The 27,078-nt window shown below is 36.5% G+C and overlaps 1 protein-coding gene across 2 annotated transcripts in view; it reads left to right on the top strand.

Moving 5' to 3' along the window:
* LOC140743249 (sodium-coupled monocarboxylate transporter 1) overlaps positions 1 to 27,078 on the top strand; it is a 50,372-nt gene that overhangs the window by 13,170 nt on the left and 10,124 nt on the right. For both annotated transcript variants that reach the window (XM_073074378.1, XM_073074379.1), the window contains exons 3-10: positions 6,711 to 6,828; positions 10,458 to 10,525; positions 11,922 to 12,076; positions 12,316 to 12,456; positions 13,248 to 13,466; positions 22,794 to 22,921; positions 24,008 to 24,150; positions 26,414 to 26,598. In XM_073074378.1, coding sequence (XP_072930479.1) covers positions 6,711 to 6,828; positions 10,458 to 10,525; positions 11,922 to 12,076; positions 12,316 to 12,456; positions 13,248 to 13,466; positions 22,794 to 22,921; positions 24,008 to 24,150; positions 26,414 to 26,598 — 1,157 coding nt within the window. The remainder of the gene's footprint in view (positions 1 to 6,710; positions 6,829 to 10,457; positions 10,526 to 11,921; positions 12,077 to 12,315; positions 12,457 to 13,247; positions 13,467 to 22,793; positions 22,922 to 24,007; positions 24,151 to 26,413; positions 26,599 to 27,078) is intronic.

The following is a 27,078-nucleotide window of genomic DNA, read 5'->3' on the forward strand; positions in this document are numbered from 1 at the left end:
CAGTCAGCACATCTATAGGATATTTGCCATTACCAATATCAATGAGTTGTTTAGAGAATACGTCTCCAGATTGATGATTTTGCAACATGACATGCATATTCGTGCTTAAATGTAATACCTTGACATGATTCCACAAATTGGAGGATTTTAAACACGCATTGAGTTCATCAGCTTGCGTTGAACGTGGAACTACTGGCAATGTTTGGCGAAAATCTCCTGATAATAAAATCATTGTGCCACCAAATAGGTTTTGGTCGTTCCGTAAATCTTGTAAGGTTCTGTCTAAAACCTTTGAAGATTTTTTATGCGCCCTCTTGCATTCATACCACACTATTAGTTTACATTGCTGCAAAACATTTGCCATTGCCGAATTCTTGGAAATGTTGCAGGATTACGTTGCGTTGCTTTTGACTGTTAGACCGCTTTCAAGCAAAGCAAAGCAAGAGCTATTTCATTTTACGAGCTAATTGTTACCAATATTAAAGTAATCAAAAAAAAAAATTCCTGTACCACCAGGAGCTTCCAAGAAGTAAATCCCTCCAGTTCTATCATTTATTACTTTCATAAGAGTATCAAATACATACTTTTGTTCTTCGTTCAATAGTGGAAGATTTATTTGAATCGATTTTTTCAAAGTATTGAGATCATACGATTTTTCACGTTGTAACTCTTGATGAAAAGCGTCTTGCATTGGGCGCGGCCATCCCAATTGACATAATAGCTTGTTTGTCATCATTAAGCACCTATCCTCAATGGTAATCAATGCCTGATTGTAAATTTCTTCACTTATTTGTTCTAGTGCGTATATTAAATTAAAGATCGTCGCACATATTATCTTTGTATTTTATCCACAAATCAATTGGTTTTTATGGTAAGCATGCACATATGATAATGGAAAACAATGTTAGTATTTGATGAGCTTGTGATGTAATTACAGAGTTGCAAACGATGACAGGTATCTCTGTAAGATCTACCCAATTCACCATCAACTATTCTTAAATATTGGAATGATGTTGGGCTAAACATAATGCATATTGACTAATAGTAGCCGTAAATAAAAACATTCATCGTTGCTTGGATGAACGGAATAAATTCGGCCTATTGCATCGATTGAATATACTACTGGGTAGCCTGGAAGCGGTTTTCCTCGTTTCCTTCGCATACATTTCTTTGTTGATAGATTCCAAGTATAATATATATTTTGGAATGTTAGAATATAGCAGTGTTTGTGCGAAATGATCATTTTGGCACGCCGAAAAAACTGGTTGAGGTAGTAGATGGTGGCTGGTGAGCTCTCTGTACTGCATCCTGAGTTGTGAAATACACTCTCTGTCCATTTTCTAAGTGCACGGCTAAGTGAACAACCGTGGGGTGCCTTTCATGAATTGGAAAAGAAAAAATCGCCAAAATACTTCATTACTGCTAACATAGCGGACCATTTGGTATTGGGTTACTTCATCATCTGAATTCTTTGCACCAAATCCAATCACAGCCATGTCACTTCCTTTCGTTTCATATTTACATATGTACTTCATAGATTTTACTGAATATCAAGATTCAACATAGATATGTTATGAAAGTTTTTGATAAGACCGGTGAATATGAAACTATTATCGCAGTAAGTTTTATTTATTTTCATTTTTTATTATTTACAATTTTCTATATACAATATATCGATCTATTTACAAACTTAAAATCTATATACAATATACACAAAAAATATAATTTAAACAAAAAAGAAATATTAAAACTTAAATAATTAAATATAAAACAATGAGTCCAAATCACTGCCTCCCGGTAGAGTCCCAAGAATGCTGGCTGCGTTGCCGCGTTGTATGGCCAAACTTACTATTATCTATTTCAATATATTGTTGATTTACTTTGACAATTGTTGATCTTCCATTGTCGGTTAGTGACCGCCGACGATAGAGTGGATAACCATCATTTCACCATCATAGGTTGCTAGAAGAATAGTCATCCTGCCAACATTTTCTGCATTTCCATCAGAATTAATTGCATCTCGAAGGTGAATATACTCTTCAGATCGAAGTTTCGTCTCATTTAACCTGATGAATCTCTGCGTTTCAATCTTTACATACATATCAACAACATATCTGTGACATAATCGCCGGCATTTCAAGATGGGATTGTCTTCATCTTCTCTGGTCATTAGGTGGTATGAATAATAGTTAATTGAACAAACTTTTTTTTGTTGAATTCTGAACCTGTTAATATATATTTTTTTATTATAATCACGATGACAGTTGTATAACAAATTAAACTATTTAGTAGGCAATATACTCGTAGTAGATGAATGAAAAGTATTAATTATGTATAGCAGGAAATAAAAGGCTTTTTTTTCCACAATCGGGTAAAATAATAAACTACCCTTATTTGTCTTCGTTGCCGAATTTAATTAATTTCACGAAGAAAACTACGTAAAATAGAAAAAAAATAAGTATCCTTATACGTATTTAAGTACTTACTTGTTATTCACATATATCATTTAAAAGCATACCTACATTTACCGCAACTATAATGAGAAAGACGTGCAGAGCTAAAAATATCGTGCAAACTTGCGTTAACACGATGATACCCGAGTCGAAAATTGGCATGGTCTAAAAATATCATCCATGTAGATAACATCTGCTTATCACACATCATTTCCACGTCACACGTCCTGTTTAGGACGGAGTGGTTCTATACAGCAACAAAAGAACCATAATGCAGTTTTGACCTTAAAATACGGTTTCTTTTTTACCCGACTGCCAAGGAAGGGTTGTGTTTCGCGCGTATCTTGTATGTTTGTCTTTCTTTATTTGATCGGATCTAACAAACGGCTGGATGAATTTCGACAATTAAGGTGTCATTATATTCGTCTCAATGACCCGAGTGTCCTTAGGTGTTTGAAAAAAAAGAATCAAAATGGCGGATTTTTGGCATTTAAAAAGAAAAGTGAACTGAACCCATCGAGTAGGGTATCAAATAAAAGGAATTTAAACGGAGATTACAAAAACATATTTGTATATATATATATATGGTGGATTTTTTTTGGGACATAGTAACACGTTTTAAAAAAAGTTAACCAAACCTATCGAGTAGGTTATAAAAATAAAGGAAATTAAAAGGAGATTACACATACATTATATAATATATAACATACATCATATAGTATATAAACACATCGAGATGACAGTCTGACTAATTAAGTGAGTTGCTGTGCCAGAGATCAACGCAAAGGGAAACCGCTGAACTTTAGCGTGCTGGAATTTTACACATAGGTTCTTTATGTAGCGTAAATGAGAACTACAAGGATAAAATAGGATAATATTGTTTGAACATCTTTTGTATTTGAAGAAGATACCACTATGAAACATTGTATTTGACTTTCTGGATAAAAATAATGAAACGCCTATTTCACTGTTTTTGGAAATTCTACTTCAGCCTTTTTAGTGCAGTCGGGTTTTTGATTTTTTAATTAAATTATTTGTATAATATATGAGTAGCAGACGAGCATACATTCAACCTGATGGTAAGTTGCTACTGGCGCCCATGGACATCTGTAATCAATCCAGATATGATTAGATTTCTATCTGCGGTTGGCCACAGATGCGCCGCTACCCCTGAGGAATGCTGGAACATCTCGAAAAAGTATGGCTTCCTTACCTTATCGCCCTTACCACACCCTTCAAATGATAACACAGCAGAGCTTAAACTGTTATTATTAAATTGAATAGATGTGGCGGTGGTGCCGCCGGTGTTAAACCACAAAGGGTTCTACCACCTTTTTGTGCATGCGTGAAACGCAGCCTCTCAGATTGAGAGGCTGCGTTTCAACCACCACTGACATTGACTTTTATGGTTATTTTCACCACAATAATTGTGTTTTACGATACAAGTTTTAGTGGCAACTGTTTTCCCGCGTAAAATAGGGAATGTTAAGTTTTTCCTTTATAGATATATGTATGAATGTATGTATTATGTGTGGACGTGTGATGTGGCGTAACTTGCCTTATAGGGTGTGTGACACTGGGTGCATTATAATTTCAAAAATCTAAATTTTGTTTGTCATTTGCTTTCGTCGGAGCAACATTATCATACTTATGGGATGTTATTTGTGGTTATTTCAATGGGATTTAACGCAGTCATGTGGTGTTTAAAATTGAACTACTTATCTGTAGGTAGCTTGTGATGGTAATTGGGGATTTACGTCCATATGCAAAAAAAAAAAGCCTCAGTTGTTTTGCATTAATTGCTACCTCTACACTAAGCACTAAGTTCGATTGTCATTGTTCTCTCCCGCAGCACACCCTTCAAACAAGAATACAGTTTTGTCGCTGCTCTTAGTCATAATTTATTAGGCACAAAAATTGGATGTCCCGTTTTCACTAAAGATTAGTTGGCCTCATTAGGTCACTATCACGATATTACTGTGCCATTGGGTCAGCGTCTTGATGGTCGCAGGAAATCTAAAATATCCGCTCAGTTAGTGAGACTTCCGCGTTTCCGCACTGACAATTACGATGTTATTTATGTTGTTACGATGCGCTCACAGCTTTGTGGTGGCGGTGAACTGAAATCGATATGCTAGTTAGGCAACAATGATAACTCTTCGTTTAGTTTAAGCTTGTTGTTAATCGCCTCTTATTAACTGAAAATCCATCGTTATTTTATCTACCAAAGATAGAATTTTACAGAGTCAGTAGGCAGTAATTGTCAAAGAAACGTCGACGTATTGTACGCAAAAAATAGGTTATATTGATTATTAATAAGGAGCGATATAGACACCTATTATAGTATTTTTTAAACATAATAATGAATAACAATAACGGATTAATAAACAACCAATGTCTAAATCATTCGGCTTCTACTCGAAAAATTATTTAACCGAATTGACAATTTTGCATCACTTCGCTTTCCATTGAAATTGTCTCAAATGTAATCCAATTAACTAGCACATAATTTCTTAGGAACGAAACGTTCTCTTTTAAATGATTTAAGATTTATGGACCCGAAAATTTTAGGACATTTGATAATATTAAAATACGAAATGGCGGTAGTTCCCATCATTTTTAATTAAGTTACTAAATGAGTGTGCCAATCTATTACGAAAAAAATAATTTTCGTAAAAATGGTAATTAGTGTGTTATTTATTATTACCACCCAGAATTCGAGCCTGTTAAGCGTCGCTATTCGATGGTGGAACGCAACTTAAAATGAACTCTGAAGATTCTCGCCTGGTTAAATGGATTGCAGTCTTCATTTTCATCAAAAACGTAACTCCTTTCAACATGTTTCGTACACCCCGTATATTTAATATCCTAAGTACCTACCCAACACATACTTGAAAATGAATATCCCTCGTTATTTCGTTCTATGATTGGGCAAATTTTGTATATTTGAAATGACCCTATCCCGGACGATCCATTTTATCACCAAAGCTCGAAAGTATGTTAGCGTAAGCTTTACAAACGGGGTGCTCGGCGCCATCTAGTATCACACTTCGGAAACAGCCACTTTAAGCAGCTATCACACTCTACACTTTTCGTCCTAGTGGATGGAAAATTAAAAATGTCAATTATGTGCGTCACTCCTATTGTTCTCATATAAAATAAAATAAAAGCTTGTTAAAAAGAAAATTCTTGGCGTAGCACGTAAATTACACTTTATCATTGTTATTAGTTTGTATTATAAAGTTAAATAATAAAAAAAAGAACTTGCAAAAGAAAACAGCGTGCAACTTGTGGTACTTATATCTACTTTATAACTATGTTCTTAATATCACCCCGACGGTAATAATTCTTTTATCGTCATCCAATATATTTTTACAAAGGAACACACTTAAAGTCGTCACAATTTAATAGGCCCATTTTGACACATGTCATTGCTAGACACTAAGCGTGTGATATACAAATCCATAACCAAAGAATACTACAAAACATTAATGACGTTAGAATGACATGTGTCAAAATGGGACTACTAAATTGTGACGACTATAGGCGCAACTTACATATTTCCACGATTGTTTACATACTTATGCTATATAATCAACTAATACGAGTAACATTATACAATGTGCAACGTTCCTTATTTATTGATTTGAACTTCAACGACTCTACGCTTCTACACAGCTTGCAAGGGCTGTGTAAAATTACTGGTGTTAATAGTACTCGTTGTTATTGCACTACAACTTTATTACGATTTTATCAGTTTACGATATGTGTACCTACTTTGGATACCTCTAGTTTTTTACAAAGAGAATTAAAAAATACCTGATCTTTTGAGGGGATGAACGGATTTTGAGGGGATGGAGTTTAACAGGATTTATGCCGTAACACATTTGATAGCCGCCCGATAAGAATGAAAAGATCAGAGACTTTCGAATGGACCGGTATCTCCATTGTGCAATATTTGGGAACGTCGGACAAGCAAGTTAATACTACCGCCAAAAAATATTCTGTTTGAAAATGTAAATAGTCACTGGTTATTATGGAAATGAGCACATTAACAGATGCTATATGTTCAGTGACCAAAGATCCACTGCTTTTGCGCAACGGCAAGAAGGCGAGATGAAGGATGCACCATGTAACTTGTGACGTCATGAAATCTTATTGGTCTGTGTTATTTGGTGAATAACTAAACCAATAAAATTTGTTACGTCCACTTAACAAGACAGGAAACATTAACAAGAATTCAATATATTTTTTCAGTACCTGCACCTCCGCTTCAGCCAAAACGTGCGACTCCTCGGCTCCATAATATTCATCATCAAGATGATGCTCTACATACCTATTGTCATCTACGTGCCAGCTCTAGCCTTTAGTCAAGGTAAGCCAATTTAACTATTACAATTTATGATTCCTTAAAGTACCCTCATTTTAATCCAAAGCCAATATTATCACGGTGTTGATACATTTCATTATGTAACAGATTCTCACGATAGGAGATTTTTATCCTTATTTCGTGGCGAAGCTGACATAGGCGAAACTATTGACAATCATTAGTGGTAGATCTATCTACTGTATGTCAATTTCATTTTTCTTTTTAGGCACCATTATCACAATACATTATACCTAATTTCAGTTCGTTCGTTCAGCCGTGAGTCAGCTATCCATGGTGGCTCATTAATAATAACTCGTAAAGGTTTAAAATCAAGAGAACGCTTGGATATAGTGGGGCTCTCGGTTGAACGTGTTATTGAATTATCATGTGTCGAGCTGGATAGCCTTATTGTGGTTAGCGTGTATAGGCCCCCTAACATAGAAACATTTTCTAGATTTGAAGGTGTAATGGAAAATGTTTTGGATATTATTTGCAAATGTAAGAAATATGTTGTTGTTTGTGGTGATTTTAATGTGAATATTTTAGAAAACACCACATTGAAAGTAAAATTACTTTCCTTATTTAGATCATATAACTTAGAATATAGTTTTTTTGAGCCAACCAGGGTGACTTCATCCTCTGCTACTTGCATTGATAACATTTTCTGTAACTGCTCTGTAGTTAAAAAATCTATAATAAATCATATTAAATCTGATCACAAGGGGCAGTCTGTCCATATCCAATATAACATATCCAAGGAAGGGAACATAAAGTTTCTTCATAGACCAATTACAAGTCACCGTTTATTATAATATAATAAAGTGCTACTAAATAAGTTGTCAGTTCTGAACCATAGCACTTGTGTTAATAATTTATATTCTGCATTTTTCTCCACAGTGCACACAGAGTTTAAAAAAATATTTTCTGAAGTTAGGTATGAAAAGAGTACTAGACTTAGTTTTTGTGAATGGGCTACTAAAGGTATTCGTCTAAGTAGAAGTAAACTTTTCGAGCTTTATAGTGAAAGAGAGAATAACTGTAGCCCTCACTTCAATGAATATGTTCGTAAATATTCTAAAATATTTAAATCAGTTTGTATGACAGCTAAATCTAAGTTCATACATAATAAAATAAAAAATGCTGATAATAAAATTAAAACAATCTGGAAAATAATTAATGCCGAAACACGAACTTGCAGATTAAGTATCAGTAAAGTATCTCTTACTACTGAACGTGGTCAGATTACCTCAGATAAAGAAATTGCACAAGAATTTGAAACTTTTTTCTCGAATATACCATTTAATACTACTAAATTTTTAAAATCATCCCCAATTAAAGCAGTGACCATCCTTAAAGAGAATGTAAGTCAGTGTCACATTAAATTTAAATTTAGACATATTTTAATTAATGACATATTAAAAGCTTTTAAAGAATTAACTGTTAAAAATACAGAGGACATTTGGGGAATGTCAGTAAAAGTTTGTATATCAATCATTAAAACTTTAGCTCCCTACTTAGTCACTATTTTTAATATGTGTGTTGATCAGGGCTGTTTCCCTGATTTAATGAAACATAGCAAAATAATTCCATTGTTTAAGGCAGGTGATACTAAAGATCCCAACAATTATAGACCCATCTCAGTACTGCCTGTTCTAAGTAAAATTTTTGAAAAGATCCTCTTACACGAAATGTTGCTTCATTTTAAACTAAATAATCTTTTACATCAAAAGCAATTTGGCTTTACTAAAGGCCGTTCTACCACAGATGCTGGTGTTCAATTGCTGCGACATATTTTTGATTGTTGGGAACAAGCACATGATGCTATAGGTATTTTTTGTGACTTGTCTAAAGCTTTTGATTGTGTTGATCATAAAACCTTATTGTTAAAATTACAATATTATGGTATTCAGGGAAATTCTCTAAACTTGATAAATTCTTATTTAAACAATAGAGTCCAACGAGTGCAAGTAAATGGAGCATTATCAGCAGGTTCTAATATTAAAATAGGTGTACCTCAGGGCTCCATCCTAGGTCCGTTTCTATTTTTAGTTTATATAAATGATTTGCCAAATGTAGTAAAGGATTTATCTGAGGTTGTTTTGTTTGCTGATGACACTTCCTTGGTGTTTAGAGTAAAACGACAATCACAGGATACGAACGATATTAATGAAACTCTTTGCTGGATTCAGAACTGGTTTGATGCAAACAACCTACTCTTAAATTCTAATAAAACTAAATGTATTAAATTTATGCTACCAAATGTAAGGAGTACGGGGATGAATGTCGCTCTAAATGGTGAGACTTTGCAATTCGTCAATGAAACTGTTTTCTTGGGGATTACCATTGATTCTAAACTCCAGTGGGGTCCCCACATCTCTGCTTTGTCCAGCAGACTTAGTACTGCAGCTTTTGCAGTCAGAAGAATTAGACAGTTAACAGACATACCCACTGCCAGACTTGTCTATTTCAGTTACTTTCACAGCATTATGTCTTATGGCATTCTACTGTGGGGCAGTGCTGCTGACATAGACTCTATATTTACTATTCAAAAAAGAGCAATAAGGTCAATATATAGTCTGCGGCGTGGTGAGTCCCTAAGAGAACTGTTTCCCACTATTAATATATTGACGGTGCATAGTCAATACATTTATGAAAATATTATGTATGTAAGAAAACACTCTGATATGTTTGAAAAAAATAGTAACCACCATAACTTTAATACCAGAAATAGAAATAAATTAGCAATTCCTAAACATAGATTATGTAAGGTGGCTAGATCTTTCGTGGGCAACTGTATTCGCTACTACAATAAAATACCCGACCACATTTTGAATCTCACAGAAAAAAAGTTTAAACATGTCGTTAAACTAACGCTATGTAAAAAAGCGTACTATAAAGTAAGTGATTATTTGACTGACAAAACGGTGTGGTCTGAATTAGCTCCAGCTCCACATGTACCATTACGTTAAGTTAACATTGTCAAAACATTTTTTTTTAAAAGATGTGTGTTATGGAGTTTCTTTCGCCGCTTCTTCTCCATAACGAAACACCTTGTGAAGTGGTGGTAGTTGCTTTGACATTCAAAAAGTGATCTGTAAAGAACCTATTTTGAATAAAAAAAATTGATTTGATTTGATTTGAATTTGTCCTGTTTTAGTGTAAATGTGCAAAATTTGTAAGTATGCATCCACGAAATAACGTTTTGAAGATAGTAGAACCTTTTGCGCTTTGAGAGACCAACTCCACGTCTATTTCTAATAACAACAGGTCAAGGTTTGCTGTGTTTCGCTTGGAAGGGTGTGGGCAAGGGAGATACTTATCCGTGGCGTTATTACTAAGTACTCGGGGGTAATAACGGATCTAATATTATCTGAGGTTCATTAATTATTATATATTTATTATATATTGTCTATTTTTCATACACATGTTACGATTCAACGTTTTTCACTGAAACTTGCGTGATCTTATAGCTTAAAAATCAAATAAAACATTGGTAAATGGCAGTAGCATTAACATACTGGTCAACATTTTTGGAGAAGAGGTTGGAAGTCACCTTTGATAACAACTAATTCTCCTCAAACTCTCTCTCTCTCCTAAAAGAAACTCGATTTATGTGAAGCTTATTAACTTTTCAGTAACCGGTATCAACTTGCACTTAATAACACCGATCGTTTGCGTCGTGTGCATCTTCTACACTACTTTGGTGAGTAACAATGAAAGATCTGTTCATAAGTTAAGGCGATGGGGCATAGTGCAGTGATGGAGACACGAACATGGTTTTCACATACTTTCCTACAGAAGTATCGCACGCGCAACGTTGTATTATGTATGTTTAAGTATGTACATTTTTTATGTCTAATAACAGCAGCAGCAGATAAGAGCTTGTTATGTACTGCTTTGAAGGGTGTGTAATGGGAAACAGACTTTTCCAAAGCGTTCCAACTTAGTCCAGAGGAATAGCAACGCATCTGTGGCCGACCTTTGGTAGGACTCTAATCGTATCAAAGTTTGATTACATGGCAAGTAACCACTTACTATCAGGCGAGCTGCTCGTTTGCTACTTCTATATTATAATACTAGCAGACCCGGCAAACTTTGTACCGCCTCAAAATTTATTTATCTCATATAAAATATAGCCTATGTTACTCGTAGATAATGTAGCTTTCGAATGGTTAAAGAATTTTTAAAATCGGTCCAGTAGTTTTTGAGCCTATTCATTACAACCAAACAAACAAACAAAGTTTTCCTCGTTATAATATTAGTATAGAAAACACTACACACACACACACTAAACGCAATAAACTCCGTCTACGTCCAATACCTCTTCCGCCTATTCCACAAATAACATGACAACGGATATTGTTATACTATGTGCAGCAATTTCAATGATATATCCACGCAAGTCGTTACACAAATTGCATCTTATATAAATCTAATCTCGCCGTAAGTCGAGACAGTTTAGCCGTCCCCACTCAGATTGCCCTCAAAGTCACGCTTAACAATTCAATTGACGGGAGCAAAACGGGTCAAGCACGCTGCAATTTATGCTAGGGGATAAACGTTGTTGAAGCAAGACCAATGTCAACGTGTCTATGTTTTACTGCAGTATCGAAAACTTCCGTGCGAGCAGTTTTTCTATTAAAATACTCGTATTTATCTGTGTAGCAAAACGGACGCGACAACAGTTTGACAAGCAAAGCGCACCGGCTTTGATCCTACCACGCAACATGTCATTAAATGACGAATCTAGATTTCTGTTCCTCGTTTGGATGTTCTTTGTGTGTGTACAATATACATGACACCTAGAACACAGAAAATTGTAATTTAGGATAAGTATTACATCAAAGGCCAGCCATACATTACTACCTGTTGACTAAATTCGATTTTTGAAATGGTGACGATTCAGTCTTCTAATAATGATTCAGTCGTTCGTATCTAAAAGGTAAAAACAAAATATAACATTCGCCACACTAACACATTTTGTTAAAATTTTGCCGTTCAACGTAACATGATGTGACGATGCTTATAAATGAAATAGATGCACGGACAGACATCTAGCGTAAGCATAGTATGCTTACCGACATGCTTCAATTTTCCAGGGAGGACTAAAGGCAGTAGTTTGGACGGATACTCTTCAGACTGTGCTTATGTACTTCGGAGTGATCTTCGTGCTCGTCTACGGCACCATTCGTCTCGGAGGGATTGATGACGTCATCAGAATCAATAAGGAAGGGGACAGATTGGAGTTTTTCAAGTATGTAATTTTTTTTTTAGTAGAGCCGGCTGATTTACGTATTAGACAGAACCTTTTATTGATGAAGAAGTCACCATTTATCATTTGGTGGACTCTTAAAAATGTGAAAAAGTACACGTCATGCTACGGCTTGTAAAATCAAATTAAAAATCAAGAGGCTTGATTTAAAGATCAAGTATAATAACTCTTCAATTTACATTGTACAACTTTGTAAACGTATTACCAAATACAATTTTCAGTATGGACCCGGACCCTACCATTCGTCATACTTTTTGGACGACGGTATTCGGTAACTATTTTAGCTGGCTCGCTTCGTGTTCCGTCAACCAGGCTATGGTGCAACGATGCTTGGCTCTATCGTCTTTGAAGAGGGCAAGAATGTAAGTACTCTGAGCATAGATTAGTAAAGATAACTCATTCCTAACAAGAAAATCTAACCAGTTTTGACAATTGAAATTGTCACTGTCATCTATTTTCACGTTTGAAAAATATGAAAAAAGTGTAGTTTTTACATCATTTACGAATGAAACGATATTTCTCCGCATTTTTTCTTCGATTACGTGTTTTTGCACCACTTAACTGCGCCTGTCGGCATTGTTTCACGTAAATTCACCATGACAGCCATTAAATGGCTGACTTGAATTGTCAGCCGTTTAAGCCATCTAATGGCTTCCTTCAATTACAAGGCGGTGAGATATCTATACTTATCTATGACTCTGTGAATAGTATAGAATTATTAACTTATAGCAAGTAATATAAAAAGGTATTCAATGCCTTCACGCGAATCTGCGGAATAGCTGTTTTATTTCAACCACAAGAAACCGCAAAACTATTTGAAGTCTCTGGAAGGTATAAGCCTCTGGTTCAACTCAGACGGCACCACCGCCACACGTGTAAATTTCTGTAAAGTAGACATACTTTTCCGAGGCATTCCAACTTAGCCCTCAGGGGTAGAGCTCAATCTGTGGCCGACTCAGATAGAAATCGAATCTTCGGATCTGGGGTTGATTACAGATATTCATGGGTGTGAATAGCAATTTACTAATAATGATTCTTTACTAAAATTTTGCATACTATGTCAGTTAATGAGTTCTCGCTCTAAACCAATAATACATATGTACTCAGTTGCTATGTCTCAATTTTCCTATCATTTTTTTATATTATTTTCCAGAACAATCTTCATAATGGCCGCTGGGATCTTCATCATCGTGTCATTGTGTTGCTACACCGGACTAGTCATCTACGCCACGTTCGCTACCTGCGATCCACTTACTGCGGGTGCCATAAGGAAGAGCGATCAGTTACTCCCTTACTTCGTGATGACCATCACAGGTTCCATACCAGCTTTACCTGGCATCTTCATGAGCGGCGTCTTTAGCGCTGCTTTGAGGTGAGCACTGACGAATATAATATCATCTTCTCTCTCAGACTCGAGTTTATGAGATCAAGTTAAGATTAAAACTACTTCGCAACAATCCGCTACAAATATGTATGATGGTATATATTTTAAACCATGCAGTATGTACCACCCTCCCTCCCTCAAAGGATGCATGCAGATGCAAAAATTAAAAATATACACCACCATACATACCACCACCAACACGTGTTTCGCTCCAAAACGGAGCATCATCAGGGTAAGTTGACTCTACGACGGTTAATCGCTAAGTGACGCTGTCAACCTAATGCATGCCTTTTATAATGATATCCAACCCTCCCCTCCACAATGAAATGTAAACAACTGATGACAGTTGTGTGATAATAAGGTTATAGATTAATTATTCGCATTAAATCTGCGAATAATCATCTGTTTACTGATTGTTGGTAAAAATATGAAGTAAAGGAGAGCTGGACACATTAATTTGTTCATTCAGCAGTGTAATCCTACTGTTGTTATTGTGCTTAATAATCTCCCGTTGTTCTAATATATTAAGTCTACAGCCCTTGTCACCCGTGTGTAAAATTTCATACGTATGGTTACTTGGCACATTATGGCCCGCGTCTAATAGATGTTTAGCGAAATTTGACTTGTCTGCGTGACCACTTGTATACGCGGCTAGATGTTCGCGATAACGAATATTAAAATTTCTCCCAGTTTGACCGACGTAAACGCCATTGCAATCAGAACAAACAATTTTGTAGACGCCTGATTGTTCATGTCTACCTCTTTTTTCTTTACAGTTACAGATGGATTTAATATTATTGTTTGTTCTGAAGGCAACGCTGATGTTATGACGGCGAAGTGTTTTAGCAATACGCTCTGAAATAGGACCGAGATAAGTCAAACTGGATCTATACTTAGGAGGAACCACATCCCTTGGTACCGCATACAATTGATCACGCACCATCAAACTTCGCTTCTTACGGATAAGATTATCCACCATCCCCCTACTATACCCATTGGCAACCGCAATATAATATATGGTATTTAATTCAGATCTATAATTTTCTTGTGATAATGGAATAGATAGTAATCTATTTATATAACAGTGAAACGCTGCTAGTTTATGTTGCCATGGGTGGCAAGAGGATGCCGGAATTACCGTATCCGTATGTGTCGGTTTGCGGAAAATTCCAAAGACATGTTTATTGTTGATTCTACTAATTGTAAGATCTAAAAAATTTAAAGAATAATTTTGCTCAACTTCTAATTTAAATTTAATTTTAGGGTGAATTTTATTTAACTTATTAACAAATATATCCAGTTGTCTGTCGGTCCCCGTCCAGCATATAATTATATCGTCAACATATCTGTAATAGTATAAAATATGTTGATGGTTTAAAATATTCTTATTTTCGTAATTATCCATAAAAATATCTGCCATCAATGGGCTCAAAGGAGAACCCATTGCTAAACCTTCGCGTTGTGAATAAAATTGATTATTCACATGTTATTAATGGGTTCTCCTTTGAGCCCATTGATGGCAGATATTTTTATGGATAATTACGAAAATAAGAATATTTTAAACCATCAACATATTTTATACTATTACAGATATGTTGACGATATAATTATATGCTGGACGGGGACCGACAGACAACTGGATATATTTGTTAATAAGTTAAATAAAATTCACCCTAAAATTAAATTTAAATTAGAAGTTGAGCAAAATTATTCTTTAATTTTTTTAGATCTTACAATTAGTAGAATCAACAATAAACATGTCTTTGGAATTTTCCGCAAACCGACACATACGGATACGGTAATTCCGGCATCCTCTTGCCACCCATGGCAACATAAACTAGCAGCGTTTCACTGTTATATAAATAGATTACTATCTATTCCATTATCACAAGAAAATTATAGATCTGAATTAAATACCATATATTATATTGCGGTTGCCAATGGGTATAGTAGGGGGATGGTGGATAATCTTATCCGTAAGAAGCGAAGTTTGATGGTGCGTGATCAATTGTATGCGGTACCAAGGGATGTGGTTCCTCCTAAGTATAGATCCAGTTTGACTTATCTCGGTCCTATTTCAGAGCGTATTGCTAAAACACTTCGCCGTCATAACATCAGCGTTGCCTTCAGAACAAACAATAATATTAAATCCATCTGTAACTGTAAAGAAAAAAGAGGTAGACATGAACAATCAGGCGTCTACAAAATTGTTTGTTCTGATTGCAATGGCGTTTACGTCGGTCAAACTGGGAGAAATTTTAATATTCGTTATCGCGAACATCTAGCCGCGTATACAAGTGGTCACGCAGACAAGTCAAATTTCGCTAAACATCTATTAGACGCGGGCCATAATGTGCCAAGTAACCATACGTATGAAATTTTACACACGGGTGACAAGGGCTGTAGACTTAATATATTAGAACAACGGGAGATTATTAAGCACAATAACAACAGTAGGATTACACTGCTGAATGAACAAATTAATGTGTCCAGCTCTCCTTTACTTCATATTTTTACCAACAATCAGTAAACAGATGATTATTCGCAGATTTAATGCGAATAATTAATCTATAACCTTATTATCACACAACTGTCATCAGTTGTTTACATTTCATTGTGGAGGGGAGGGTTGGATATCATTATAAAAGGCATGCATTAGGTTGACAGCGTCACTTAGCGATTAACCGTCGTAGAGTCAACTTACCCTGATGATGCTCCGTTTTGGAGCGAAACACGTGTTGGTGGTGGTATGTATGGTGGTGTATATTTTTAATTTTTGCATCTGCATGCATCCTTTGAGGGAGGGAGGGTGGTACATACTGCATGGTTTAAAATATATACCATCATACATATTTGTAGCGGATTGTTGCGAAGTAGTTTTAATCTTAACTTAATAGCATGGATTTCCGCAAAGTAACGCCTGATACAATTAACTATTTATGAGATCAATATTTTTACCCGACTGCCAAGGAAGGGTTATGTTTTTCGCGCGTATCTTGCATGTTTGTCTTTCTTAATTCGATCGGATCTAACAAGCGGCTGGATGAATTTCGTCTTTTTTGCCTCAATGACCCGAGTGTCCTTAGATAGGTGTTAGAAAAAAATCAAAATGACGGATTTTTGGCGCGAAATAGTAACACATTAAAAAAAGTTAACCGAACCTATCGAGTAGGGTATCAAATCAAAGAAAATTTAACGGATTTTATAAACGCATATTTGTATGTATATATATATATAAAACAGCAAGGTGACTGACTGACTAACAAAATGACTAATTTCTTTTATCTTTTCTGAAATCAACCTACAGCCGAAACCACCGACCTAAGATTTCTGAAATTTTGCACATAGATTATAGCCTAAATAAGTACTAAGAAAGGCCTTTTGGAAATTCTACCCCTGAGAGGGATGACAGTTTTTTGAAATTCTTTAATTTTGAAGCAACGACTATTAAATGTAGTATCTGGCTTTCTGAATAGGAATAAGGACACACATATTTATTCCCTTCTGAAAAATCAACCCCGTAGAGGGTAAAATAGGGGTTGAAAGTTAATTTGAACAACCGTCAATTTTGAAGCAAACTCTATGAAATTCTGTATCTGGCTTGCTGGATAAAAATAATGAAATTCTATCCCCTACCCCTAACGAGGTAAAATAATGGCTGGAATTTTGAATACTGAAGTTATATATTTTATAGAGCGTAAATGGTAGATTTTTTTTCGCGAAATAGTAACACGTTTTAAAAAAAGTTAACCAAACCTATCGAGTAGAGTATCAAAATAAAGGGAATCAAAAGGAGTTTACACATACATTATAAATATACAGGCTGTCCCGTAAGTACCACGACAAACTTGGGGAAGACTTAGGTGAGAGTCTGACCTCTCTGAATTTTTTTTTCTAATTTTTCCTCAACTTCGACTATTCGCGGTAAAAAAAAATGTACTGAAATTTAAGTGCACAGTGCTCAAAAAAAATATCTAGTTAATTAAATTGATAGAAATAATAACTCCAAGAATAATATTAGATGAAATAATTCTGCTGGCGAAGCTTCTTCAACCTGGACAGGACAAAGAGTTAAGAGATGCTACATTTGCGGCGATACTGATCATATGGCACCAGCTTGTAAGAAAGGCATAAAATGTTTCCGATGTAACGAATTCGGACATAAAGGGACTGATTGTCCTCAGTCGAAAAAATACCTTAATATTCAGAAACAAGAAGTGGAGAAGACTCCCTATAAAAAGATTAAAATAAACAATGTGGAGATGACTTCATTAACAGAAACCGGAAGTGAAGTAAATCTGATAAAGATGACAAAATTGGCAGAATTCGGAAATGACAGACAGAAGTATAAGAATTGTCCTAAATTATGTCTCTCTGGTATAGGCAAAACACAAATCAATACAGAAGGTCACTTTACTTCTAAACTTCAAATCGATGACTGTTTTGCTGACACTATAATTCACGTTGTCAAGGATGAGGCTATATATGTCAGCTTGATACTTGGAAATTTGATATTGCACGATTTGAAGACAAATTTTAGATCCGACAGTATTACCGTAAAGAATATCACACTATTGACCAAAGAGAACAATTTTCACGACGACTACACGATGGGAAATGCTAGACTTTCTGAAAGTATAGTGTTATAGACCTTCTTTATTATACTTAGACAGCATAGACACAAGTTTTTTTTTTTTTTTTTTTTATAATATAAGAGTAGCAGACGAGCATGCAGTCCACCTGATGGTAAGTGGCTACTGCCGCCCATGGACATCTGTAATCAACCCCAGATAGGATTAGATATTCCTACCTGAGGTCGGCCACAGATGCGCCGCTACCCCTGAGGACTAAGCTGGAACGCCTCGGAAAAGTCTGTCTCCATTACCACACCCTTCAAACCGGAACACAGCAGCACCTAGCACTGCTGTTATTAGGTAGAAATAGGTGTGGCGGTGGTGCCGCCGGAGTCGAACCACGACAACAAGTAAAAAGAAAACATTAATGTCAATTGTCAAGTATATTATATCAGTATAAATTTTGCTAATTAAAACCTATACATAAATTGTAGAGGTTTTTCAATAAAATTAGCAAAATTATGAATCATGAATAATTGTCTGAGACCTGAAAGGTTCGACGTCGATCCAAGTACTAGTTCTGCAAATAAAGCTTGGGAACATTGGCGGAAAACATTTGAAAGCTTTGTCACTATCGAAGTAACGGAACCTCAGACTTCTGCTAAATTAGATTGGAAGAAAAGAAAGCACCAACTCTTGATTAATCATATATCGCCCAACATATACATATACTTACTTAAGTGATGTCGAAAATTATGATGAAGCGATCGCCGTACTAGAAAAACACCTCACGTGAAACCCAAGAACGTAATTTTTGCCAGACATGCGCTTGCTACTAGAAAACATCGCTGTGACGAAAACAGGGATACATATTTGCAAGCATTGAAACAACTCTCTAAAGACTGCGAATTTATTGCTGTCGACGCGGAAACTCGTAAAAGAGGATATATACGACATGCTTTCATATCTGAAATATCTTCGAATAGAATAAGACAGAGACTCCTTAAAAAATTGACTCTAACGATTGACCAAGCTTATAATCTAGCGTTATTTAAGCTTTAACAATGGTATATCGGTTATCGCTATACAAAATGAATCAAACTTGATAGATACAAAACAAGAAGCTTCGCAACCTGAAAATAACGCTGCAGTTATTTATTCTCAATGCCGAAATGATTCTTTTGTGGAGAACGGGTACATTCGCGCAAAAATTGTCCAGCGGCAGAAGAGATTTGTCAGTTATGTAATAAAAAAGGGCATATTGCACTAAGTTCTAAGCCATCTATTACAAGAAATATGACTTCCGCTAATACTAATAATAATCAAAACTCTACAGCATGTATCATAGCAGCATCACCGTTGTCTTTACGCAAAACAGTACTACAGGTACTGTATATCCGCGAAATAAGAAGCGCTTTTAGATACAGTCACAGTCCAAAAGGTCTAAGCTAAGCTTTGCGTTAGTGTGAGTGGACACCAAAAGTAGAGTCAGATTAAAAACAATCAAAAATAAAGGACAATGCCCATGAATGTATGGACCGCCGTCCAGAGTTGCATCAAATTGAAACTTGTTGTAGACGATTTATAATTAACCAAATACTACCACCAATAATTATTTTTTAGATCAGCACCCGGGATCTGAAGTTATTTACCAAAATGTTACATAACCTCAACATCGAAAACATCCGACGATAGATTCATGGTCGGTTTTAACTGATAGTAGGTACCTATAATGTAGTTCGATTAACATATTCCATTTACTTTTAAAGGTAGTAGGTAAAAAAACCTAAAATAATCCTAAAAACCTAAAATAATGAATTCCGAGTATAAAATACAGCCATTTTAATTTTTAAGAACAACAATCAACATTTCGTCTTATTTTATCTAAAATGGAATCCCCTGTTCAAAGAAACTATTCTGATCGACAAACTATGTAAAAAAATAAAAAAATAATTTTAATATTACTTTCATTTTGTCACATGAGAAAAATCATTAGTCAAAACACTAATTGATCTTATTGAATTTCGAGTCTAAAATACCGCCATTTTAATTTTTAAGAACAACAATCAACCTTTCGTCTTATTTTATCTTAAATGGAATCCCCTGTTCAAAGAAACTATTCTGATCGACAAATCATGTAAAAAAATCAAAAAATAATTTTAATATTACTTTCATTTTGACGCATGAGAAAAATCAGTACCAAGAATGGGCATTCTCCTTTTAGTATCTTTCCGATACGTAAATAAGTTAGAGAGGCATTCTTGTTTATTAAAATATTTTCTGTCTGTGTCTGTAATCACAGATACAGACAAATCACCATCGTATAATGCAGCAAATATGGTGTGTTTAACTAACTTTATTTTCTTTATTTAAAATTATATACCGGACATTGCATCATCATCATTTTCATTATCACTCTCGTCTTCATCTTCACTTTCGTCTGATGTGTCTTCGTCTTTGTGTTTATAATAAATGGATCCATTATGTTATAAAAAACGGCGTTGTGACCATGAAACTATTTTTCTTCTTTTATTGCGTGACCACATAAATTTTTCCACTCTAGTACTGTGATAGTGTCAACTTTTTCTTTCGCTAACATCATTATGGTATCCATATTCATTGACACATTTTTTTAGCATTGCATTGCATTTTCGATTGGGTTGAAATCTGGGTGGTAGGGTGGTACACAAAGAACGCTGTGGCCATATCCTTTAAGTAGGGTGTCAATCTTATATTCAATAAATCCTTTTTTGGAGATCTAAATTTGCTTCCGTCCTGTAACAGACTTTTCCCTTGCAATAAAACTCTTGACTGTGGACAGCGGAATTCTTGTAGATGTCGCTACCAATTGGGTTGATGTATTGACACTTGACATATTTTTAAAATAAGAAACGAAAGTTAATTGAAGAAAAAAGTATTAATAATTTTAATAAAAGGATATATGATTCAAAAATAAAAGCTAAAGAAACTATAAAAAAATTCAAGATGAAAATAGAAATTATTATAATAAGCCTAGAAAAGAAACCTATAATTACGATTACAGTTCATCAGGGTCTGATGAATGAGCAGGATGGTTGTGTGGGATAATACCTACATGATTAGATTTTGATTTTGTTGTCTCTTTTTTTTATACACCAACTCTGACGAAGTGATTAATGTGGTTGGAGTAGCAACACTGAAGGAGTCAGTGAGTGAGTTTAACGATGTACGTTGTGTTTGAGATTAGCTCTGGGAAATAAAATAAGAATTAATTAATGATCAACCTCTCATTTCTACGATCCCACATATATATAATACATCGAGATGACTGTCTGACTAAATGAATAGTGTTGCTGTGCCAGAGATCAATGAAAAGGGAAACCGTTGAACTTTAGAAACTGCTTTACTTTTTTAGGAAACTGCTGGAATTTTACTCATAGGTTCTTTATATAGCGTAAATGGGCACTAGGAGGATAAAATAGGATTTTTTTTTTTTATTTTATCCTATAACCTAACGATTAGGCAGACGTGCTACCTGATGGAAAGTAGTCAACGCCGCCTATGGACATTTGCAACACCAGAGGAGTCGCCAATGCATCGCCGGCTTTGTATGAGAGCTCTTTTTGCACCTTTTTTGAAGAGCCTCATGTCATAGCGCTCCGGGAATACCTCAGGAGGTTCATTCCACATCTTACACGTCCGCGGCAAGAACGTCCGTGCAAACCGAACCGTGGAGGACCGCCACGAGTCCAGTTGGTGTGGATGGAACTTCATCCTTCGGCGAGTGGTGCGATGGAGGAATGGTGACGTAGGCACCAGGTCAAATAGTTCCTCGGAACACCCACCATTGTAAAGCCGGTAGAACACACAGAGGGAACCTATGTCCCTCCGCAAACTCAAAGGTTCTAACCGATCGGAGATCACCGGGTCGTTGACGATTCGGACCGCGCGTTTCTGCACGGAGTCAAGTGGGTTAAGTTGGTATTGGGGCGCCCCTGCCCAGAGATGTGAGCAGTACTCCATGTGGGGTCTCACTTGCGCCTTGTAAAGCAGAAGGAGTTGCCCCGCGCTGAAGTACCGCTTCGCTCTGTTCAAGACGCCCAGTTTTCTTGATGCCAACTTCGCCTTAACATCCAAATGACCCCGGTACTGCACGTCACACGATATGTCAACTCCCAGGATCCCCACACTTTTACCAATGGTGAGCGGGATACCTTGAAACCGTGGCGCTATGACGAATGGGGTTTTTTTAGCGGTAAACGCGCAGACTTGTGTCTTTGTGGGGTTAAACTCAACAAGGTTAAGTCGACCCCATGTCGAGACCTGCTCCAGAGAGTCCTCGATTTCAGACACAAGTCGGATTCTGCTTTCTTCCACGAGAGTCCGAGAGAGAGAGATAATATTGGTTGGATTTATTGTTGCTATCACCACTGTAAAAGCTTTTATTTCCTACCAATTTAAAATAATTAGCTCAATAGTATCAGATCAATTTAACTTACGACGTACATACGTACGTGATGTTAAATAAAGCCTTAAAAATGAAAGTGGCGTCTTTAATTACCTTTTCGGTGCGGTTTAAAGCATGATATTTAACTAGTATGATTATACAGAAGTTCAAAGTTCTGGGAGAGGTGGGGAGGAGAATGTCCATACTTTTATTTTTTCGTAAACTTATCTTTCCAGCAGAAAATTCATCTTACGCTTATGCCAAGATCTGCGCTACGTCATTATACATATATGAGTGCATTAATTGATGTTTCAGCTCAATGTCGACAGGCCTAAACTCTATGTGTGGAGTGATCTTTGAAGACCTTATAAGACCGGCCTACAACAAGCCGATATCAGAGAGGACGGCCAGCTTTATTATGAAGGTCATCGTTGTAATAATAGGTATGTTTTTGCGTTGCAATTATATTTACCACTGCTCACTATATTACCGTGTCGGGCAGGGGTACGTGACAGAATAAGGAGAGCTGAAGACTAGACTAGTGGCACGTCTTGGGAGACGCGTTTTTTGTTGACGAGAAGAAAACTTTCAGAAGGTAACGTACGAAGGTGTCGTAGAAGCGACACAGGATTATGTGGAATTCTTACCGCACTAAAACTCTCCGGTGTTCGGACTTTTCTAAAACGCCCCAAACTGCTAGTCCGCTCCGAATACAGAAACTTGTAGATATTATAGTTGGGCCGTTACAAACGTGCGACCGAGTCATAATACATGACGTAAAGGAATGAGACAATGTCGCATAACTCGTTATCGATAAAGGGATGCTGCTCGGATGCAGGTAGCTATAAACGACGCGGTCGTAACTAACTATTATTAATTTAAGTTGTATAACATTGAATATATCGTTTGTTTTAAAAGCAGATATTAGAAATACATCCTAAAATATTTTACGTTATTTCCTCTACCTTTCCTTGATTACCTGCTATTGACTATCGATAAATCTCTTTGTTGTTACAAACAACACTAGAAGTGCGAGCGGGAGTTCTGATATGCCTATAAATGTGAGCGGGAGATACAAAAAAATGATTTATGGCTCAGTTCGCACGTTCGTAATGGCCCAACTATAGCGGGACGAAGACAGCGCGGGACCCCCCGACACCCAATGCCGCCCGCACATGCCCGCGGGTACATAGCTGCGTTAGTGTGTTCTTACGTTACGGAGTATCATTACTAACTAAACCTGCGCGTAACAGCTTCCGAGCGGACTAAAAGTTTGGCATGGACTATAATATTTTAATGCCGTGTATTAAAGCATATACTAATGCTTTAAATTGGTACACACATACAAAAAATGGAAGGAATAGACGGAAACGTTTAAATGATGTTTATTTTTGAATAATTCAGTCCTGATTGAAAATGTAGATGTGCATAACGTAACTTTAACATATTTATATCTAAACTTTTATTTAATATCACAACTTTTTAGCATTTAACAAAATTTTATAACTGTTTCTGTGTTTGTTGTCCAGGCTTCGCGTGTGTAGGACTGGTTTTCTTGGTGGAGCACATGGGTGCCCTCATACAAGCCGGCAAGAGCTTAGCGGGCATTACGGCTGGGAGTTTGCTCGGACTGTTCTCGATGGGGCTCTTCTTACCATGGATTAATTCCACTGTAAGTTTATTTTACAACGTAGGTGTGTATTTATAACAGCAGTATGAAGCGCTGCTGGGTTCTAGTTTGAAGGATGTAAGGGAGATATACTTCTCCGAGGCGTTCCAGCTTAGTCCTGTCATGTCCTGTTTTGCTCAGAGATTGCTTCAGATGCTCGCGTCTTATTTAAGCAATCGTAGGCAATATGTAAAAATAGGTTATTTTCAGTCTGACCTCTACTATACGCCATCAGGCTTGAATCAAGGCAGCAGGTTGGGTCCAACCCTATTTTTAATTATGATAAATGATTTGCCGAATGTAATGAGTACCGCTACTTGTTTATTATTTGTGGATGATTTGAAATTGTTTTTAGGGGTACGGGATTTCACTGATACTCAGCTCCTATAGGATGACATTAATGCTGTTGTGGAATGGGGCACTGAAAATCGTATGCAATTCGATACATTGAAATGTAAAATCACACAATTACAGTTACCAGATCTTCATCTCCGTATCTTCACACCTATAAAATATCTGGCGAGGCTCTAGAACGGGTTGAAACTATTAGGGACCTAGGAGTCTTAATGGATCCCTGTTTTAACTTTAAACATCATATAGAATATCTATGTAGTGATGTTAGTAAAACACTGGGATTTATATTGGGAGTGCTATCGGATTTTAATAAGCCTATTTTTTTTTACTTTGTACACTGAAGAAGTATATAAGTATAAGTATATAAGTATAGAACATATATAAGAAGTAGACTCGAATTTGGTGCAATCGTCTGGGATCCTTATGAGATAAAGTTTGTGCAGCTACTCGAGTGCTTACAGAAAAAGGCTGCTCGGTTTCTTTATAAAAGAATGTACGGACATTACCCATTCTTACATCCATCTATGTTCGTACTAGGCATGGATACGCTATCCTTCGACAGATGCTCCTCTTGACACATTAGCGCTCTAGAACCTTCTTAATGCCCGAGGATCGAGGATCCCGACGCCGTAAATTCGCGACGCCGCGTCTCGTCTAAAGAGCACCTTGTAATTCCCGCTCGTCCCATACGTGTTTCTTAAACTTCACACAGTAAAGACTCATTAAAAGAAAACGTCAGAATATGATTTCAAGCAATTATCTTATTGATGGAGTTTTTGGTAACTGTATAGCCAATGAAAATTAAGAAGGGATGAAAGACTGAGCGATACTCGCGCCTCTTAACAAAGATGTTCGACAAATTAATGATGACATATTTGCCAAACTTCCCGGCGAGTACAAAATTTACTATAGCCATGACTCATTGAAAGATCAACCTGAAGGAGCACTCGAATTTACAACAGAATTTCTCAATAGTGTCAACATTTCAGACTTGCCCCCACACGAACTAAAATTGAAAAAAAAAATGCATTAATAATGTCGTTGCGCAATTTAGACATTTCAGAAGGCAATGGTGTAAGACTCATTGTAATTATTGTAAAGGTAGTTATAATAAAGGCAAAAATTAAAACTGGTGAACAATCCGGGAAAGAAGTACATATACCAAGGATAACCCTAGACTCGTCAAAGGGACCACTGGGATGCACCATGCAGCGTCACCAATTTCCCATTAGATCTGCATTTGCTGTGACTATTTGTGGACACACAAATCCTAAGGACAAACATTCGAATCTGTTGGGGTTGATTTGAAGTCCAGTCCTGTTTTCATGCATGTCATGTTATATGTAGCTTTTTCTAGAGTTAAGCAACCGATTACGTTAAAAGTCCATCTTCCAAATGAAAATCCAAGACATACCCGAAATATAGTATGGAAGGAAGTATTAGGTTGATTAATTCCCGATTTCATAATTAAAATTGTGATGATGATAAAAATACCACCTACTTGAGTATATGAGTATGAGTATGAGTAATTAATTGGTAAATTGTAAAAAAGTGAGTACTTAGTTACTTGTACTTCGTTAGGAACTTTTTACTTGTTCCTAATTAAAAACTTAAACTAATTACACTTGTGACTTTTTATTTCAAATAATCGGTATTTTTGTTTTATTATTACAACATCGAGCAAAGCTCATCCAGGTACCAGATACTCAAACGACAATGTACTTGGCAAAACGAATCTTATTTAACCAAATCTAAAACTCCGACAACGGGTTTTGAAATTTTGACCTTACCAAGGCTTGTGATAGACTTTGTATATTCCTGATTTATTTGGATATTTATTTGGCGTATATATTTAAAATTTTATTTAATTATTTATTTAAATTTTGTTCACGTGGATTTAACCATTTTACAGGGTGCACTAGCCGGTGGATTGACATCAACCTTGCTTGTCGGCTGGATATCGCTCGGGACGCAAGCAGCTATGATACGAGGAGACATCATTTTCGTGCCCAAACCAGTCACCGTGTCTGGATGTTCAGAGAACTACACGTTGCCTACTACACCTGCACCTTCCATGTCGACCGTTGAATTTGATAGGTATGTAACCATAAGACTACAGCAATAAATAGGTTAATTATTCTTTTTTTTGTTCAAACCATCAAAAGGTACCCGACGACATGAAAGCAACGCAGGGCTATGTGGGATTTTTACCGCACTAAAAGCCCCCCGGTGGCCGTCCTCAACGCTTGTTGGAGAACTCTGGGATTTCCGACGGAACAGACAGCCGGTCGGCCAACGCATTAAGGAAACCCACGCCAGATGTTTTGCATTGAAGTCACCAGCCACCAAGGTCGGAGCACCACCGTCTAGGATGTTTTGGATGTCCTACCGGTCAAGTTACGGGTCACTGCCACGGCTGGATGCTGGGGGGTCGACTCGGCAAGTGAGACCTGCCGATCCGCCACCATCAGTCTCTTACGCTTTTCGCGACGGCGCTGTTCACGGCGGCATGCCGCCCTGGCGCCGGCGCGTTGGCGGGTGCCATCAGAGACGCACCAGCCGTGCCAGCATGCTCTT

The sequence above is a fragment of the Epargyreus clarus genome, unplaced genomic scaffold, assembly GCF_041222505.1.
Source record: "Epargyreus clarus isolate Ecla_fem2 unplaced genomic scaffold, WU_Ecla_fem_2.2 ptg000007l, whole genome shotgun sequence".
Taxonomy (NCBI): Eukaryota; Metazoa; Arthropoda; class Insecta; order Lepidoptera; family Hesperiidae; genus Epargyreus; species Epargyreus clarus.